Source organism: Cryptotermes secundus, unplaced genomic scaffold (assembly GCF_002891405.2).
Source record: "Cryptotermes secundus unplaced genomic scaffold, Csec_1.0 scaffold1140, whole genome shotgun sequence".
NCBI classification, from domain to species: domain Eukaryota; kingdom Metazoa; phylum Arthropoda; class Insecta; order Blattodea; family Kalotermitidae; genus Cryptotermes; species Cryptotermes secundus.
Window position 1 is genome coordinate 6,938 of NW_019733335.1, and position 16,636 is coordinate 23,573.

Consider the following 16,636-nt stretch of genomic DNA (forward strand, 5'->3'; position numbering starts at 1 on the left):
CATATCCAGAAATGATTTATACTAATGAAGTTTGATGTGCATATAAATTGTTGGTTTCTAACTGGTAGTATATTGGGACACATCCACAATTAGTACTGTGTTCTATCAGTGCAGACTGAGTTTGCAAATTAAACTTTAAATAAAGTACCATGGGTATGATTGGTATAACTATTCATTTTTTAATATTCCTGTCTGTTTAAAATGTACCCTCTTTAGCAGCTAATTGTTTCTTTATTCGATTACAAATAATACCAATATTTTTAAGATTATTAGATACGAGCCATCAGTGTCAAACATATTATTTAAGTGTTTTTATGTTATAATATGTAAAATTTAATTTCCTGAAAGACAGATTACATCACTGCTACAAATATAATTTGGCCGATTGCAGTTAGGAAACAAATCTCTGTTTTGACCTCTGAGAAAAATAAGAAATTGGTTAAATTTCAGGTTATTGACTTATTAAGGGCGTTACAAAATAATTGACACTAAATGTTTTTTCTTCACAGTAACCATTTTTAGAACAAAATACATACAGATGATATTAGAAGTATTCCCAGCCAATGTCTATGCACCTTTGCCATCGTTCTAGCAGTTTCCGTATTTGCACAGCAAACCCTTCTTTGGAGGTATCCCGGCGCCACTTCTGGACATCTGCCTGAAGCTCGTTGGAGGTGAACGACTTACCTCGCATGATGTCTTTCCTTTCATCGAATAGAGCGTAGTCACTAGGGGCAAGATTGGGCAAGTATGGCGGATGAGGCAGCACGGTGTATCCTAGAGCACCCAGGGTGGCAATGGTCTGCCTACTGCCATGTGGCCACGCATTGTCATGTTGGAGAAGAATGCCGCGCCCCCATTTTCCGTGGCAGCGTTGCTGAATATGACGGCGGAGTTGGCACAGTGAATTGCAGTACCAATCACTGTCGATGGTCGTTTTGGGGGGCATCCAATTCAACAGAAGGATCACCTCCTTATCCCAGAACAAGTCGCCATTTGCTTCTGGACGAATAGTCCCTCTCATGACTTATTTGAGGAGGGCTCCTAGCGTGTTTCCACTCCGTGAACTGGCATTTCTTTTCTGGAGTCTCCTGCCAGAATCCACTTTGACAGTGAATAAATGCTCAAAGAACTCCGCCAGATCTGTGCTATACAGCTGCAGCAACTGTTGACATGTCTTCACATGCTTCTGCTTCTGCGCAATGGTGAGAGAATGGGTCACACATTGAGTACAGACCTTTTCCTTCTTCAAGTAATGGGCTTGATATCTGATACATATGAAGTTTTACCATGTTTGCATTTAAGGATTAGTACACTTTCAATATGTTCTGTAGATTTACTCACTGAAGAATATGTTCCTTCTTCATTTTAACCCATGTATCATTTTCCTGTATGTTCTCTGTAGCAGTCAGAGTTAAGAAGTGTTGGTTGAAACTCCATTCTAATTCAGAAGTTACAACAGAGTTCTTATGTGTGACTGAAGGTGGGACATTTTCCATTGTGGAGATTTATTTTGTATTGCAAATCAAATGCTAGAAGGAGTGAAACAAACGTTCAATACTCATGATAGTATCTCTTACCGCCCTTTTTCTTCGCTCCTTGCTTGCTAACTCACACTTTGGGCGCCACTTCTCTCTTACCGCCCTTTTTTCCACCTCCTACCTTTTTCTTCTTCTTTCTCACACGCTGGGTCGCCTCTAGTAGGTTCTTCTTTCTTGTTGCTAAATATCTCAGGGTTAATTTAAAAGGAGGGGGTTTTGTTGTTTTGGTAGAGCTGAGTACCTCTTATCTCAGAGCCTTGAACGGGCCACAACTCCGAAAGGAATAAATTAACACCACAAATCACAAGCACATCTCAATTTTGGACGAATTATATTGAACACTTGTTAATCACTTTTATACAGTTTCAATGTCAGTAACCTTTATGTTTCACTGTTTCTGAATTTACATCTGTTTCTATCACCTTCGTTTGCAGAATTTACGTCTGATTCTCACGCCTCCCGGTTTCAGAATTTACGTCTGATTCCTCCTACTCCCGTTTGCAGAAATTACGTCTGTTTCTTACGAGTCCTGGCTTCCGACTGACGCTAAAACATGACGCTTCCTCAAACCTTCAATTCCAGGTTTCACCAGCGTCACTGCTCTGTCACACCCTTAAATTTTAGTGATTGGCTAATTTTGAAAAATAGGAGTATCTTAATTAGATATTCCTCCACTCCGCTTAAAGCTTACAAGCGTTTAAGGATTTTTGACTCCAACGTATTTCTGTCAGAAAGTGACAAATGCTTACGCGTCGCTTGGGCCCTAAAAACTTCACTCTTTTTAAGTTATGGCATGTAGAAACTGCCAAGTATGAATTTACAAAGGATTTCTTTACTCTATTCTTTAACACAGCTCTCACTAATAAACCTTTGAAGGGTGTCTTCCTGTCTCTTGTTGTAAGCTTGAGAAATCGCTTTCTCTTACATACAAGAATTGACCATGTTTCACTACCCTTGTTCACTGCATTTCATTTTAACAATTACGCTTTCAAATTTATAAAGTTGATTACCTAAAAAAAATTGCGTAGCAGTGGAACGGTTACATTTCACATATGAAGTGTTTAATCCACAGTTACTTCAAAGCAGCAACTGCTCTTTCACACTCCTGAATAAATTGCAATATATGCAGGAGCAGCTTGAATGCATACTAGCTGAAGAAGAATGAATGTACAAATAGCATTTGGCATAAAAAATATTGTAATGTTTTTTCGAGTTCGAATCTTGTTGGTCACGTGTGTAAGTCCAAATCCCACTTCTGACACCAGTGTAACGTGTTTTCTTACCGAATACTCCGTAGAGATCGTTAATTGGTTTATTTAACAAGCTAAAAATCTCGGCTACAATTAATTACAACACTGTTGCGGGGTTTCACACTTTATAACCCTATTCGCAATATTCAATTCACTCTATTGTCCGCAGTCTACACGTTTCACAGTATGGGAGCTATATAAGTGTCACTGTGTTACACACTCCCAATTAATTCTCAGTTATTACGAACTATCGCTGATTATCACACACGCGTCCATAACTCGTAACTCAAGAACTGTTGATCACACACTAACTCTCTCCGGGGACGGCTACACGTTAACTCGTCAACAACTGAACTCGGCGACGGCCACATTTCAACTAACTCACGCTTACTGCTCAGCCGGCTTTTATTCCGTTCGCTGTTACCTGTTGCCCGCGTCAACAGCGTCGTTGCGTGCCACGTTATAGTAGGAAGCGGTGCCGCATCACAGTAGGAACCGGTGCCACGTCGCAGTGTTTGCGTATAGCCTAGTAACGCTGTTACCTCACGCCGTCTTACGTCACCGCGCGTTGCATGTTACGTCACCGTGGGCAGAGTGGCGAGGCAATGACTCGCCTATTACCATAGTAACGAGAGCGCTACGCTACCGCCACGTACCGCTGGGGAGGTGGGGGTCCTCCGTTGCGCAACATGTCACAATATTAATTTTCAATGAACATAAAAGTGGTATATAAATTGATGTCAATTTTGGAAATACCATCTTGCTTAATATTGATCAAGCTGGTGGCTTTTTTATTTAACTTGTTAGTGTGAGATTATACCATTAATCAGATCTTGTTGTAAAGTATACAACCTACACAAAAGAAATTAAACTCTTATTTACCTTGAAATAATAAGTGAACTTACATTTTGATATGTAGAACTTCTTTATAAACCTTCACGCCCAGCCATTAATTCCTAACTTTCACAGTCTGTCATATAACCATATCCATGCTTACGTAACCACACTCGTATCTGTTATAAAAAGAGCATGATATTCAGTACAATTAGAAACTTCTGATTTTTTCTTTCCTTAGAATATTTAAAATGCTAGAATTTTATAATATTGATTGGTAGGTTTGGCTGGATAAGGATGCGTACAGTCATTGGTGGCATATCAGAAGATTATTTGTGTAGAAGGAATGAATGAAAGAAGAGGCAGAATATATTAATAATGCAACACTTGGACTAAAACAATGGAAAGAGTGTGTTTCTACGTGGTCCACGTCGAGATACCTTAAGAAAGGATAAAGTTCAGTTGAATTCTGTGTGGGGGTTGTGCAGAGAGGACCTGAGGAAGCGAAGCTGAAGAATCTACGCTTTTAAAAGCCGTTGCCAGGGAACAGTTGAAGACATATGTAGCAGTTTGTAAATAGCTTAGCGAGTGCTGTGGTGATTTGTGAATTGTCGCGCTGTGATTACTTGTACTTAAGAGTCCTGTGTATAAGAATCAATCCATTCAGCCATCCAATGAACCATTTTCAAAGCAAAGAATGACCGCTTGACAGATGCACTAGTTTCTGGAGCGTTTAATGATCACGCAAATAATACTGGGACTTCTGGTAATGTTGTACTCAGGTTTTAGGCGATGGAAGATTAAACAGTTCGTAATGTTATTTTGTGGAATTTATTTCGAAAAAACAGACGATAGTTCATATTTCAGTAGAAGAGAATTAGAATACCGTCTCAATGATTTCAATAACGATTCATAATCGGCAACTGGAAAGTTTCAGTAATATACAGGATATTCCTAAAAGAATGGTGTGATTTCATTTCCGTATATCTCCGTCAGTTCTTGCTGATGAAAAACAAAACGTATACGGATTCATAACATGGCTCTTAATTTTCATTTTGTATACCACACTCTTTTCTAGTTACATTTCCGACAGTTAGGCAAACGATGGATTGGACGTGCTGCAGGTGAAAATGCCCCCTGTCTCCAGTGGCCACCCCGGTCCCCGGACATAACTCTTTGTGATTTCTTCTTGTGGGGGTATGTGAAGGACATGGGCTATGTACCCCCATTGCCCCAATCACTCTAGGATCTACGAAACAATCAATCATGCTGTGGAGACCATCACACCTGAAATGCTGCAGCGGGTGTGGCAGGAATAGGACTATCTCATTGATGTGTGCCGGGTAACGAAATATGCGCACACAGAGGCACTTTGATGGATGCACATAAAATTTGGACAGTTAAGCTTCTGATTGACGCATGTTATGATTGTACACGGCAAGAAATACGAAATATATATGTATCTGAAACCCCACCATTCTTTCAAGAACACCCGTATTTTGTATCCGAAATCTAAGAGTCAGACACACTTCAGTACGAGAATTTCAAAGAATCAGTTGATCTAATGTGCTTTTATGGTTTCTGTTACTTCACAGCATAACCTGCGATAAAAATTTTCTCAGTCGCTTTCTGTAAGTCGGAGATTCTGAATGTTGTTTATCTGACTGTGAGAAGGCTTAATTTTCTGAACAAATCTTTTTTAAAAATTCTTGCAGTTCCCCCGTTAGAGATCTATAAAATTCAATTTCTGTGGAACATTAAGAGACGCCGTCACTTCTGGTTCACAAATTGTCAAAGAGTTTTTGTTGTCTGGGAGTGTTACACCTGAAACTACTGTCAAATAAAGCTGAAATCAAAATCTTGAAGAATGTCATAACATGAAGCAGAAATGTGCGTTCCTCCGTCCGTCCCCCCTTTTCTTCCTTTGGCAAAATATGAAGGGTCTTGTATTAAAACGTGCCTAAATTATAACGGTGACCACAGAGCAAACAGCAAGCGATGCCCCGTTATTAAAAAAGCGAAATAAATTAATCAAATCATGGCTCATTTAAATGATGAATTTTTGGAAGCACGAAAAATTGTAGAAAAATGGTCACAACCCTGGCCGTGGAACCTGCGTTCACTTTAGTTGCTGGAAGCCCCCGAGGGTACGCTGAGCCTATGAGGAACTTCCCATTTCTCAAAACGCCATGGAGACGAAAGCAATGGGATAATATTGAGAAAAACGAAAAAATAAAGTCCCGAGCCAACTGACTGGATGGAACCAGGGAGAGGGCAATGGAAGAAAGTCATGGATAACAGCAGAACTCAAACATCTGACCCGAGTTCAAACAAGATTGAGCAAAGGAACAGGTCTAAAGACCAGACAATGTCAGAGATATCTTTAGACGAGTTGGAGTCCATTCAAATGGAGCACGAAGTCAATAATGTATTGCTGACGACAATCAACCTAGTGACAAACTTCGGGGACTCTAAAGCAATGGTCAGACATCTGTGGAAAGCCGTCGAGCTTCACGAACAGCATTACAATAAAATTCAACGGAACTCAACCAATTAAGATAGTTCAATGGAACTTTAGGAGCCTAAGAAGCAAATTCCCCGAATTACAACAGAGAAACAAAACCACAGATGTCATAACGCTATCAGACACCTGGCTTGGTGAAACAGAAAGTGTATGCCTGAAAGGGCTTGACGTGGTGAGAAAAGAAAGGAACGAAGGGGCAAGGGGTGGAGTTGCCATTTTTAGAAACAACAAACTTAAATATTCGCGTAAGAATGGTTTATATGACGGTGACGGCAAAATTGAAGAGTGTGCAATTGAACTATATACGGGCCCAGATAAAATATTAATCGTGTCATGTTACAAGCAGCCACACATGAAAATCGAGCTGAAAGTGTGGAAAAAAATTATTCGCACAATTAAAAGGTAAATTCTTGATTGGCAAAGTCTTTGATGGATATCATGGGGTAATTCGACAAATTGTACAACCGGCAGCAACCTGTACCATTGCATCACTGAATTGGAAACAAACATCACGTTGCTATATGACTGCTCCCAGACACATATCTCCGATGTCACAGGATCCAAGGCAGCCCTCGACCTAACTTTCGTGGATCCAAGATCAGCATTGTTATACACCTGGAAGGTTGGAACAAACCCTTGGAATAACGACCATTATCCAATTTTCATCGAGGATAACGGCAAAACAGAGCCAGGGAAAGACAGGAAAGAGGCTTCTAGATTGCATAATAAAGACGCTGATTGGACTGTCTTCATGGAAGAGGTTAAAGAAAATATCACGGAATCAAAACGCATGACGAGTGGAACTGAGAGCAGGATTTAAAGGAAAGGTATGATAATTTTATCCAGATAATTAAAAGGAAATTAGAAGGGACCACTCCTAAAATAAAAAACAAAAACAACCTCGGAAATGGAGGACAAGGAAATACAGGAAATAGGGAGAAACTATCAGAGTGTTTGGTGGAACAGGGAATGCGATACAGTAATTAGAATCAGAAAAGCTGAATTGCTTAAATGGAAATACTGTAACATTGAAGAGACGTTTTTGGAATATAAAAAGGAGGGGATTATCGCAAAAACTAGTCTGAGAGAAATCAAATAAGAGCATTGGAAAACTTTCTGCGAGGGAACAGATAAATTCATGAATCCATCGTACATTTGGGATAGAGTGAAAAGACTGAAATATGGACTCAACAAGACGGAAAGGGAAAACGAATATAAAGTAGAACTAGTTAATTCCGCCAAAACGACTTTTGAAAAGCTATTCTCAGATGTGGATGAACACAATCAAACTCCGGTAGCCGATCATGATAATCAGGGTCCATTCCTGGATTCAAATGTACACAATTCAAGAACTCCAGTTCGCAATTAAAAACCTCGGAGTCCAATCGAGCCTGGGACGGGATGGAATAGATTACGCCATAATTCGCAATTTGCTAAATGAAGCTTCAGAAGATCTGCTAGAAATTTACAACGATATTTAGAGAGCAAGACGACTGGAAAAAATATAGAGCATTTTTATCTCCAGAGACAAAACGAATGTAAGACCTGTATCCATGGTATCATGCGTGTGCAAGGTATTAGAGCGGATGATAAACATGCGCATCTCCTGGTGGCTAGAAAGGAAACGGAAGTTCTCAGTAACACGATATGGATTTCGGCGAAACAAAGGTTGCAGACAACCTAGCAATACTAACGACTCAAATAAGCGGCCTCCCACGTGCCCACCTGATCACTCAAGGTACGCGGGTTCAAACCCGGAGGAGGTCGTGGAATTTTTAAGGGCGGTAAATTTCAAGGAAAAAGTCCTCCGGAAGGGACTTTAAGCCGTGTCCCGTGTGGTAGATTTACGGCAGGTAAAAGATCCTCATGTCTCTACGAGACCTCTGAGCTAAATTAGGCAAAAGTTTCCCGCCCAAGTAGTTTCCAACTCCTCCGGTAGATAGGGAAGTATCGGGGACCACTGCCAGAGAGGGCCGACCTCGCTGGCAGAACGGGGCTGATAGCGAGCACCAGTACTGGAAGGGCATGGCGACTGGTAGAATATTAAAAGGGGAACGCACAATAGATTAATAACAAGTCGCAGTGCATGGGGAAACCCACCCCCTCCAATAATAATAATAATAATAATGACTGAAATAATAAAAGCGTTTGAAGAACGTAACACGGTGTCGGCCCTATTCCTTGGCATTAAAAGCGCATACGACAACGTCCACTGCGGCACTTTGATGGGTAGACTCAAGGCAGTGGGCTTCTCGGGAATCCTGTTAGCTTTCATCTTTAACCTGTCTCCGCGAGGGAACTAGAGGCAAACTATGGAGGGCTGGTTAGCAACCTCCGTAGTCTAGGGGTAACGTTCCCACCTCATGACCGAAGGTACGCGGGTTCAAACTCGGCGGAGGTGGTTGAATTTTTAAGGGCGGAAAAATTCAGGGAACAAGTCCCCCGGGAGGGACTTAAAGCCATGTGTCCCCTGTCGTAGATTTACGGCACGTAAAAGAACCTCATATCTTTAGAAGACCTCTGAGCTAAATTACAGGCCCTTTCCCGCCCAAGTAGTCTCCAATGCCTCTGGTGGATGGGGGAATCATCAAGGTACCGGGGGCCGACTTCGTTGGCTCTACGGGGGCTGATGGCATGCACCGTTACCGGTAGAGTATGGCGACAGTAGAAATTAACAGGGGGACGCACAATGGACCAATAACTGGTCTAAGTGCATGGGGAAACCCACCCCCTCCCATAATACATACATACATGGAGGGCTGGTTCTCAAAGACTGGACATACAAAGGCTTACCCCAGGGTAGTGTTCTGAGTCCAACCTTTTATTCACTTTACATGGCAAAACTGAAATCCAAAATCAATGAGAACTGCAAAATCCTGGAATAGACAGACGACGCAGCAGTTTATTCAGTTAACAGATTGTAATGCCGCAAGCAGGGGGCGTGGAGTTATCCCTCCTCGGCTCCACTTCTTATGTCGCGACGTTGGTACCACTTGTAACGTCGTGACGACGAGGGTGTGCAGGTACCCCTCCTTGCCACCCCTGCTATGCTGTAAGGAGTTAACACACTACTCCTAGCTCACCCTTAGCTAGGATTCTCCTGTTTCGGGGTTTCCTTCTCTCAAAAAGCTGCCACCATCTATTATGTGTCCTCTCTATCGTGGGAACTACCCCCTGACCTATAGTCATAGCCCCTTCTTGACACTCCTCATATGGTCTACAGGTAGCAACGTAATACATTATTATTACACTTTATTATTATATCTTAAGGGGGCGTTGATATCATGGCTACCAAACTCTGCCTGTGTGGCAGGAGCCTATCCCTGTCTATTCCTAGCACCTCTTAAGCATTCGGCTGCTGTTGCAACTCTCATTGTGGTAGGATCTTCTGGATGGTTCGAGGAAGGTGGTTGTGGAGGGTGAATCACAATCCCCGGTACATCCTACTCTATCTATTCTATCTATTTACATTGATATTTACATTATTTACACTATCAACAAAGACTGACCTTCAGTCGGGACTACATAGTCTCTTTACTACACGTTATGTTTCTTCAAGTTCTCCACCTTCAGGGGTGGAGGCCTTGAGCCTCTCTCTCTCTTTGACTTGACTAATGAGGTTATACAAGTCCTCTTCGTTAACATAATCCTTATTCCTGCACATTTCTTACTACTCGATATATATTATTACACTATCCCTCGTACGGTCTCACTCTTAACATAATCCACCCTTGGTTATACAGACTGACCCACATATTATATTTATCTCTACACGCTAACCGTAACCTTGACACATACACTATAACACCCTTATTGCCTGACTAACATCCTAGGCGATTACATTTTACGTGGTTCTAGTATCCTCCCCTAAGGGCTCGCCGGGTACACTGGAGTTACACATTAAAATCACTCAACAACCCTGTTATCAACAATACTATTAAACCACATGGCTGATATGAGTAAAGAGACTTACTTGTAATACAAGATGCAGGCTAACTTCCAGCACTCGTCAGACCCATTTTGGGTAGAGCCTTCGGCTGACAACTCAATATTCTGTGTTAGATCCGAATCCTAAGTCCCTCGAAATTCGGTAATTTATAGTTTTAATTTGCTAATTCAGCTGTTGACGACAGAGGGTAGTTAACTCCTCCTCTGTGTTCTAATTTCCTAAAGTTAGGTTCTAATTGGTTATTATCGGTGGTTGTGGGCGGACCCCTGGCGTCTCGTCGCTGTGTATGCGGTAATATTACGATACTCCAGTGGCCTAGTGAGGCAAGCTTCTTGCTACTGCGGTACACATACTTGCTGATCATCAACATTCTTAACCTATTTGCCTGTCCAGGTGTTGACAGATTACTGTAATAACTGTGAAACGCTTTTCGCAAGTCCCCAGACACTTAGGTAATGACTTAAATTTCCAATACCAAATTTGGGACACTATACAGATATAGCAGAATTGGCATATCGGAAATGGAAAAGAACATACAAAGCATTCAACTTTATTTGAAGGAGAGTTGCTTGGAAATAGCACCACCCAAAAATGGCAACTGTTTATCTTCGATTAAAAAAGGGGACAGCGGATGGAGAGTGGGAGATCACGGTACAAGGGGAAAGGTTTCTTCGGTCAACTCAATTCAATCTTAGGTCTGGACTTAAAATCTAATGTAGACTGGGAGGACGAAATAAACGCAATAGTTATGAAATGCGAAACCCCGATGAAAATCGTGAACCGTATGAAACACACTTGGTGTGAAGTGGGCCCCGTAATTTTAATGAGACTATAAGACACTTACAAGATCGAGGATGGAATATGGAGCATTTTTATTCAATAAACTTTAGAAGAAACAAGCACAGAAGCTTGAGAAGATAAAATATAAGGGAATACGCGGAGCGCTCGGCAACAGGAGTAGCACCCCGGCCAATATAATGCTAGCAGAAGCCAAAGCAATCCCAATTTTTAGCAGATTCAAACAGCTTAGAAGGAACTATGTGTCCAGGTGTTATACGTCAACCAGCCATCCAATGCTCCAGCGGCTGGAAGAACTATTAGCTCTACTTGACAACCCGGGGATAGGAGAGAATGAACAACCCCTCATCAGCGAATATTACAAAGAGGCAACTACTCTCGGGCATTTAATCCAATTAGGGAACTGTCCCCCGGCTTTCGACTACACACACTGAAGGCTCTTCTACGAGGCCAGGGCATCTTTCAATGAGGGAAGACAAATAAAGGAAGCACATCACAATAAGGAATTCAAAAAATTTTCCAAGAAAGAATGAGAACCAGCAAATGTTTCGCCACGGCCGGCTCAAAAATGGAGAACAAACCATTCGTAGGATTCGTATCAATAGATATAAAATATGACCGTAGCATAAAATTCAGAATATCTAAGATAGCCGCAACATTCACGGCGGTAGCCCTTGCAATTGCCGAAACACTAGAAATCATTGAAAAAGTAGACTCGGAGCAAAATTTCATGATTTTCTCGGACTCGGCAAGCGTGTTAAAAGGCATTAGTAACTCCTTTACAATGAGCAACACATCGCACATAACACAAATGCTTAAAGATAAAATAGAGACACTGGAATCGCGAGGAAAACAAATCCAATTTTACTGGATCCCCGGGCACTGCGCAGTTGAATTTAATGAGAGGGCCGACTTGGAGGCAAAGCAAACAATCAAAGAAGGTAGAGATAGTCAATTATTATTACCAGTTGTAGATCTTAAAACGCAGTGGATAAAGAAAGACAATAGGAATTTCACAGTTTTTGTCAAAACACCAAACGGGACAGAGGAGAAAACTGCTTTGAAAAGTACTACAGGAATGGCTCGTCTCCGTGGTTCCGAGAGGCAAAAATAAACCCCCGCGCCTTCGTATCAATAAACCGCATGAAAGCAGGCCACACCAATCTTAAAGCAAGTCTAAACAGATTCAACACTGTCCACGGCCGAGTGTGAATGTGGTGATGGGCTGCAAACGGAGGAACATATCTTCGGCGGCTGTAAACTGTACGAGGACCAACGGGCAACACTCATGGGCATTTTGCTTGAGAATAGCTAAAAAGAGTACCCAAAGTCAATTATAGAGCTCTTAAGGTTATAAGAAAAAAGATTTCTAAAAGGCGCCGGTTACTTCATAAACAACATTCCTATATATACAATAAAATAGATATGTAAGAAAAGCAAAAGAAGTAATTGTACCGATTATTAACAGTATGCTCTCAGATTTAAATTAAGGTCTATACTAAGAATCGCGGGGTTACCGCTATTATAGAATAAGATGTTTATAAGAATGTGCTACAGAAGGCCGGATGGGCATTGCTTAGGCCTTTTTTGTATTTACAATAATTATTCTACAAGAAAGAACACGGTCGTTAATTTCGGTTTTATAGACCGGAGCCGCTATTTCGTTGAAATATCTCCTCAATTATCCTCATGAGGCTGGGTGGACCCCGTTCCAGACCCACTACTTCTAAAAAAATCTGGTAGCGCCGAGAATAGAGCCCGGAGCTCTGGATCTGCAGACAGGTACTCTGACCACTAGACCAAAGAGGCGGTCGATATTATTATTAGTGGCGGTACTAGTCTTATTAGCTGTAATGGCGCAAGGGTTATGTACAAGTAGATATGTTTTTTGGGTAAATTTGGAATAAGTGTATCTAGACTTTAAGATTAAGAAACAGAAATGATGAAACGTACCAGGAAGCTTGAGTTTGCAAAGAAGTGTAACAGGCAATAGCTTAGTAATCAGAATGTTAGCACGACAGCGTAATAACGCTGACGTTGAGGAAGAAGCTATATGAAGTAGGTCATAAAACTATGACATGAGGAAAACGCTGAGTCGGAGAGGGCGGTAGACCTGAAAGAGCCAACCCCCTTACGATAAACAGCCAATGAGTGGGCCACACCGACCCAAATTTACGTCAGGATGGGCGGGTGAATACACCCCCGGAACACAACGAGTCAGCTAAAAGAGGGTACATAAACTCTAGAGAAATGAATCAAAAAACTTTTTAATATTATTAAATGACATAGAGTTCAGCCGGAGGATATCGCCGAGAGAGTGATGGCAATGAGTAGGAGCTGGTTGGTGATGGCGAGCGTCTGTTTCCTTAGATCAAGTAAGTGAACCAACTTCATATAGCCATGAACATTAAGTGTGATAATATTAGAGTGCAAACCCCAGGGAGAGAAAATGAAAACTAGATGGACTAGGTCTACTGAGAGAGATAGATAGAGGTATTGGGTACCCAACAGCAGGGTGACAGGAGATAGAACTAATGTGTGTACTACAGGGTCATAACCAAATGTAATGCGAACTGACAAAAGTGGGCAAAGTGTGTATATTATGTATATAGTGACAGAGGTGAATAGAGTAGGATAGACACGCGCTGTGATATTAATTAAACCTAGCATTCCCTCAAGTGTTGCCCTCCTTCCTGACGACTCCAGCCCTCCCGAAGCTTCGGCGAATTGCGAGTTAAAGCCAGGACTAGTGACGTAAGCGATCGATAAGTGTATTTGAGTTTCTTTGACAGAACAAGATGGTGGCAGCATACTAAACTGGGTGACAGAGGGGGATACCTCCACGCCCCCTCTCACCACGGTGTAACATTGGTGACAGCGGTGAGACAACCAATCCACCCCTGTCGCAGGGGCGTAACATTAGCTCAAATATTTTGGAACAGAACTAAAATATCAAAATTGCGTTCATGAAGAAATTTAGAAGAGGTTCTGCTATCCAGAAACCTTAAGCTCTTTAGCACCATCCGAAATTTCCAATGATTTCCAATGAACGTAAAATACATAGAATTAGAAGCGCTTCTGTCTTTGTTGTTAGAATTGATGGAGAAAATGGGAGCACGCAGTACTGCGGTCTCGCTCGAAGAACTGTTATGCTGGCTGGAAGGCCAGGAACAAATTACTGCTCCACGCTGCCTCAAATTAACACTGACACGTGACAAGCTGCATAACAGCAACAGTTGGGTAATGCTGGGCCCTATGTAATAGACTGTCCGGGTTATATGATCCGCGCACATTCATAAATGCGTGATACAATTTGAGACTGACTGCTGAGTTGCCCCTGTACGTATTAAGCAAGATTATGCCATCAATGGGACCTGTGTTCGATTTCGATGTCAAACTTCAAGGGTTACAACTTTATTGTTCACCTCTGTGCCCTGGGTTCGACAATGGACAGAACCGTGTAAAAGTGAATAAAATGATATACACACGATCTTGGCTGTAACGCCGTGTAGAACATCATCTCCTGCATTCGGTTAATGTTCTTCTTGTGTGCTACTGTCTTCATTTCGCACACTCACAATCCAACTATAACATAAAATACTGAAACAAATATATTATACACGGTCTTCAAGAAAGTTTCCTGGAAATGACTACCGAGACACTATTCTTGGTGGATCCATCAACCGCAGTATCAGTACCTAACACTGGAGAAGACACTATAGATAATGGGGTTATCTATATATAGAATAGTATCACTGGGCTTAACGTATCATGTTTCATTAACACTAATAACCCAGATCACTTGCAAGGCACGCTCAGCTTCCCTCAGCCAGATGTTTGCAGGCCAGTTCTCCAAGAAGAAGTAGAATTTGCTTCTGATGTTCCCGCTTACACGCCGGTTGACATGGCATTTCTGCCATTCGACCTATGCGCTGTCCTGCGAGTGGTACAGGAAGTACAGTCCCAGCCGTCACAACACTGTTCTTGGTAGAGCCAACTATCGGCAGGAATCAGTAACACATTCATAATTACATGCAATATCATTGTGAGTTTATTGCATACTAATAATTCGGAGTATATTCTTTTGCGTCTTTACTACTTACTACATTTTACCTCCACGTTCTTTTCGTGTTTTATTTCCTTTCTTCTTCTTACTTGTAACTGACATTCTTAGTATTGCCTCGCACTTCATTAAACAATTTTTTGCAAGTGTTATACATTCTCCATTGACAACCATGTAGTGTTCTACGTTATACATAGCAAATATTTATAGATTCATATGCAACTGTCACAGAGCAAATGATGCTCGAGATGGTTCAAGTTCGTATAGCAGCAGGCGTGACCAGAGTGGTTTGAACGGCTGCTGTACTGCGATGTGGAAAGCAAATGGAAAAACTACAACATTACCACTTTTCCTGGATAGTCTCTTTCCAAAAACAGAGATACCGCGTATGCGAGATGTTTCCCCTGGAGGCAAAACAATCCGGAGGTAAACTACTCCCCCAATCGGATCTCCGGGGGGGGGGAGGTTTCTAGAGGAAATGTCATGCAGGCGTTACAACAAGAAAAAGTGCGAAGATCAGAAGAAACAGCATGGATATAAGATTGGAACATGGAATGTCAGGACCTTCAAACAAGCACGAAAATTGGAGAATTTGAAAACGGAAATGGAGAAGAATGAGGTGTCTGTTCTAGGTGTCAGCGAAGTGCGATGGAAAGGACAAGGCGAAATAAGAAGTGGTGATTATACAGTGTATAATTCCGGAGGTGAACGGGCTGAAAGTAGTGTGGCAATAGTGGTGCATAAAAGTGTTGTGAGGAGTGTTGTTAAGAAGATTGCTTGTAATGACAGAATTATTGCTCTGAAGTTAAAGGCGGAACCGGTAGATATATTGATTATGCAAGTGTACATGCCAACATCAGAGTATGAAGATGATGAATTGGAAAAAGTGTATAACACAATTGAAGAAATTGAAGATGGAAGAGGAGACACAAACAGCATCATATTGGGAGACTGGAACAGCATTGTTGGAGATGAACCATATCAGAATATTGTTGGATCACATGGACTAGGAAGACGGAATCACAGAGGTCAAATGCTTATTGACTTTTGTGAACGAAATGGATTGATTGTTACCAACACTTGGTTCAAGAAGCCAAAGAGAAGAATTTACACATGGAAGGCACCTGGGGATTGGAGGAGGCATCAGCTGGACTACATCCTTGTGAAACATCGATTCAGAAACAGTGTGAAGGATGTGAAGACGCTTCCTGGGGCAGATATTGACTCTGACCACAACTTACTGGTTGCCAAGTTCCGAACCAGGTTGAAGAAAATTATAGGATTTCGAAAGCGCAGACCCAGATGGGATTTGGAGAAGTTATATGCTCAAAGACAAAGCGTGCAAGAGACCCTAGAAGAGAAACTCGGTGCAATTGAAGGTGAAAGCGGAAATGCTGAAGCGCAGTGGAACTATATAAAAGAATGCATGTTAGATACTATCAGTGATTTGGCTGGTAAAGTTGAGAAGATAGCAAGAAAACCATCGGTTACACATGAGATGATGAGTAAAATGGATGAGCGAAGGAAATGGAAGAATGTCAACAATGAAGAAGGCAGGAGGAAATACAGGAAACTGAGGAATGTATTGAAAAGAGCCACGGACAGGGCCAAAAAAGAACATCCTGATAAGATATGTAATGAGATTATAGAATTTCAAAGAACAGGACGTTATGATTT

General features: G+C 41.6%; 2 protein-coding genes across 2 annotated transcripts in view; both read right to left on the reverse strand.

The window, feature by feature from the left end:
• Nucleotides 1-544: 544 nt before the first annotated feature.
• LOC111868087 (histone-lysine N-methyltransferase SETMAR-like) lies at nucleotides 545-1,024 on the reverse strand. The gene has a single exon (XM_023858472.1). It carries the CDS (start codon nucleotides 1,022-1,024, stop codon nucleotides 545-547), a length of 480 nt encoding a protein of 159 aa, XP_023714240.1.
• Nucleotides 1,025-1,027: 3 nt separating this feature from the next.
• Nucleotides 1,028-16,636, reverse strand: part of LOC111868088 — a 27,194-nt gene continuing 11,585 nt past the window's right edge. The window contains exon 4 of the mRNA XM_023858473.1: nucleotides 1,028-1,195. Coding sequence (XP_023714241.1) covers nucleotides 1,028-1,195 — 168 coding nt within the window. The remainder of the gene's footprint in view (nucleotides 1,196-16,636) is intronic.

Coding starts and splice junctions, on each gene's coding strand:
- LOC111868087 (XM_023858472.1), bottom strand. CDS start 1,024: ATGAGAGGGACTATTCGTCCAGAAGCAAATGGCGACTTGTTCTGGGAT.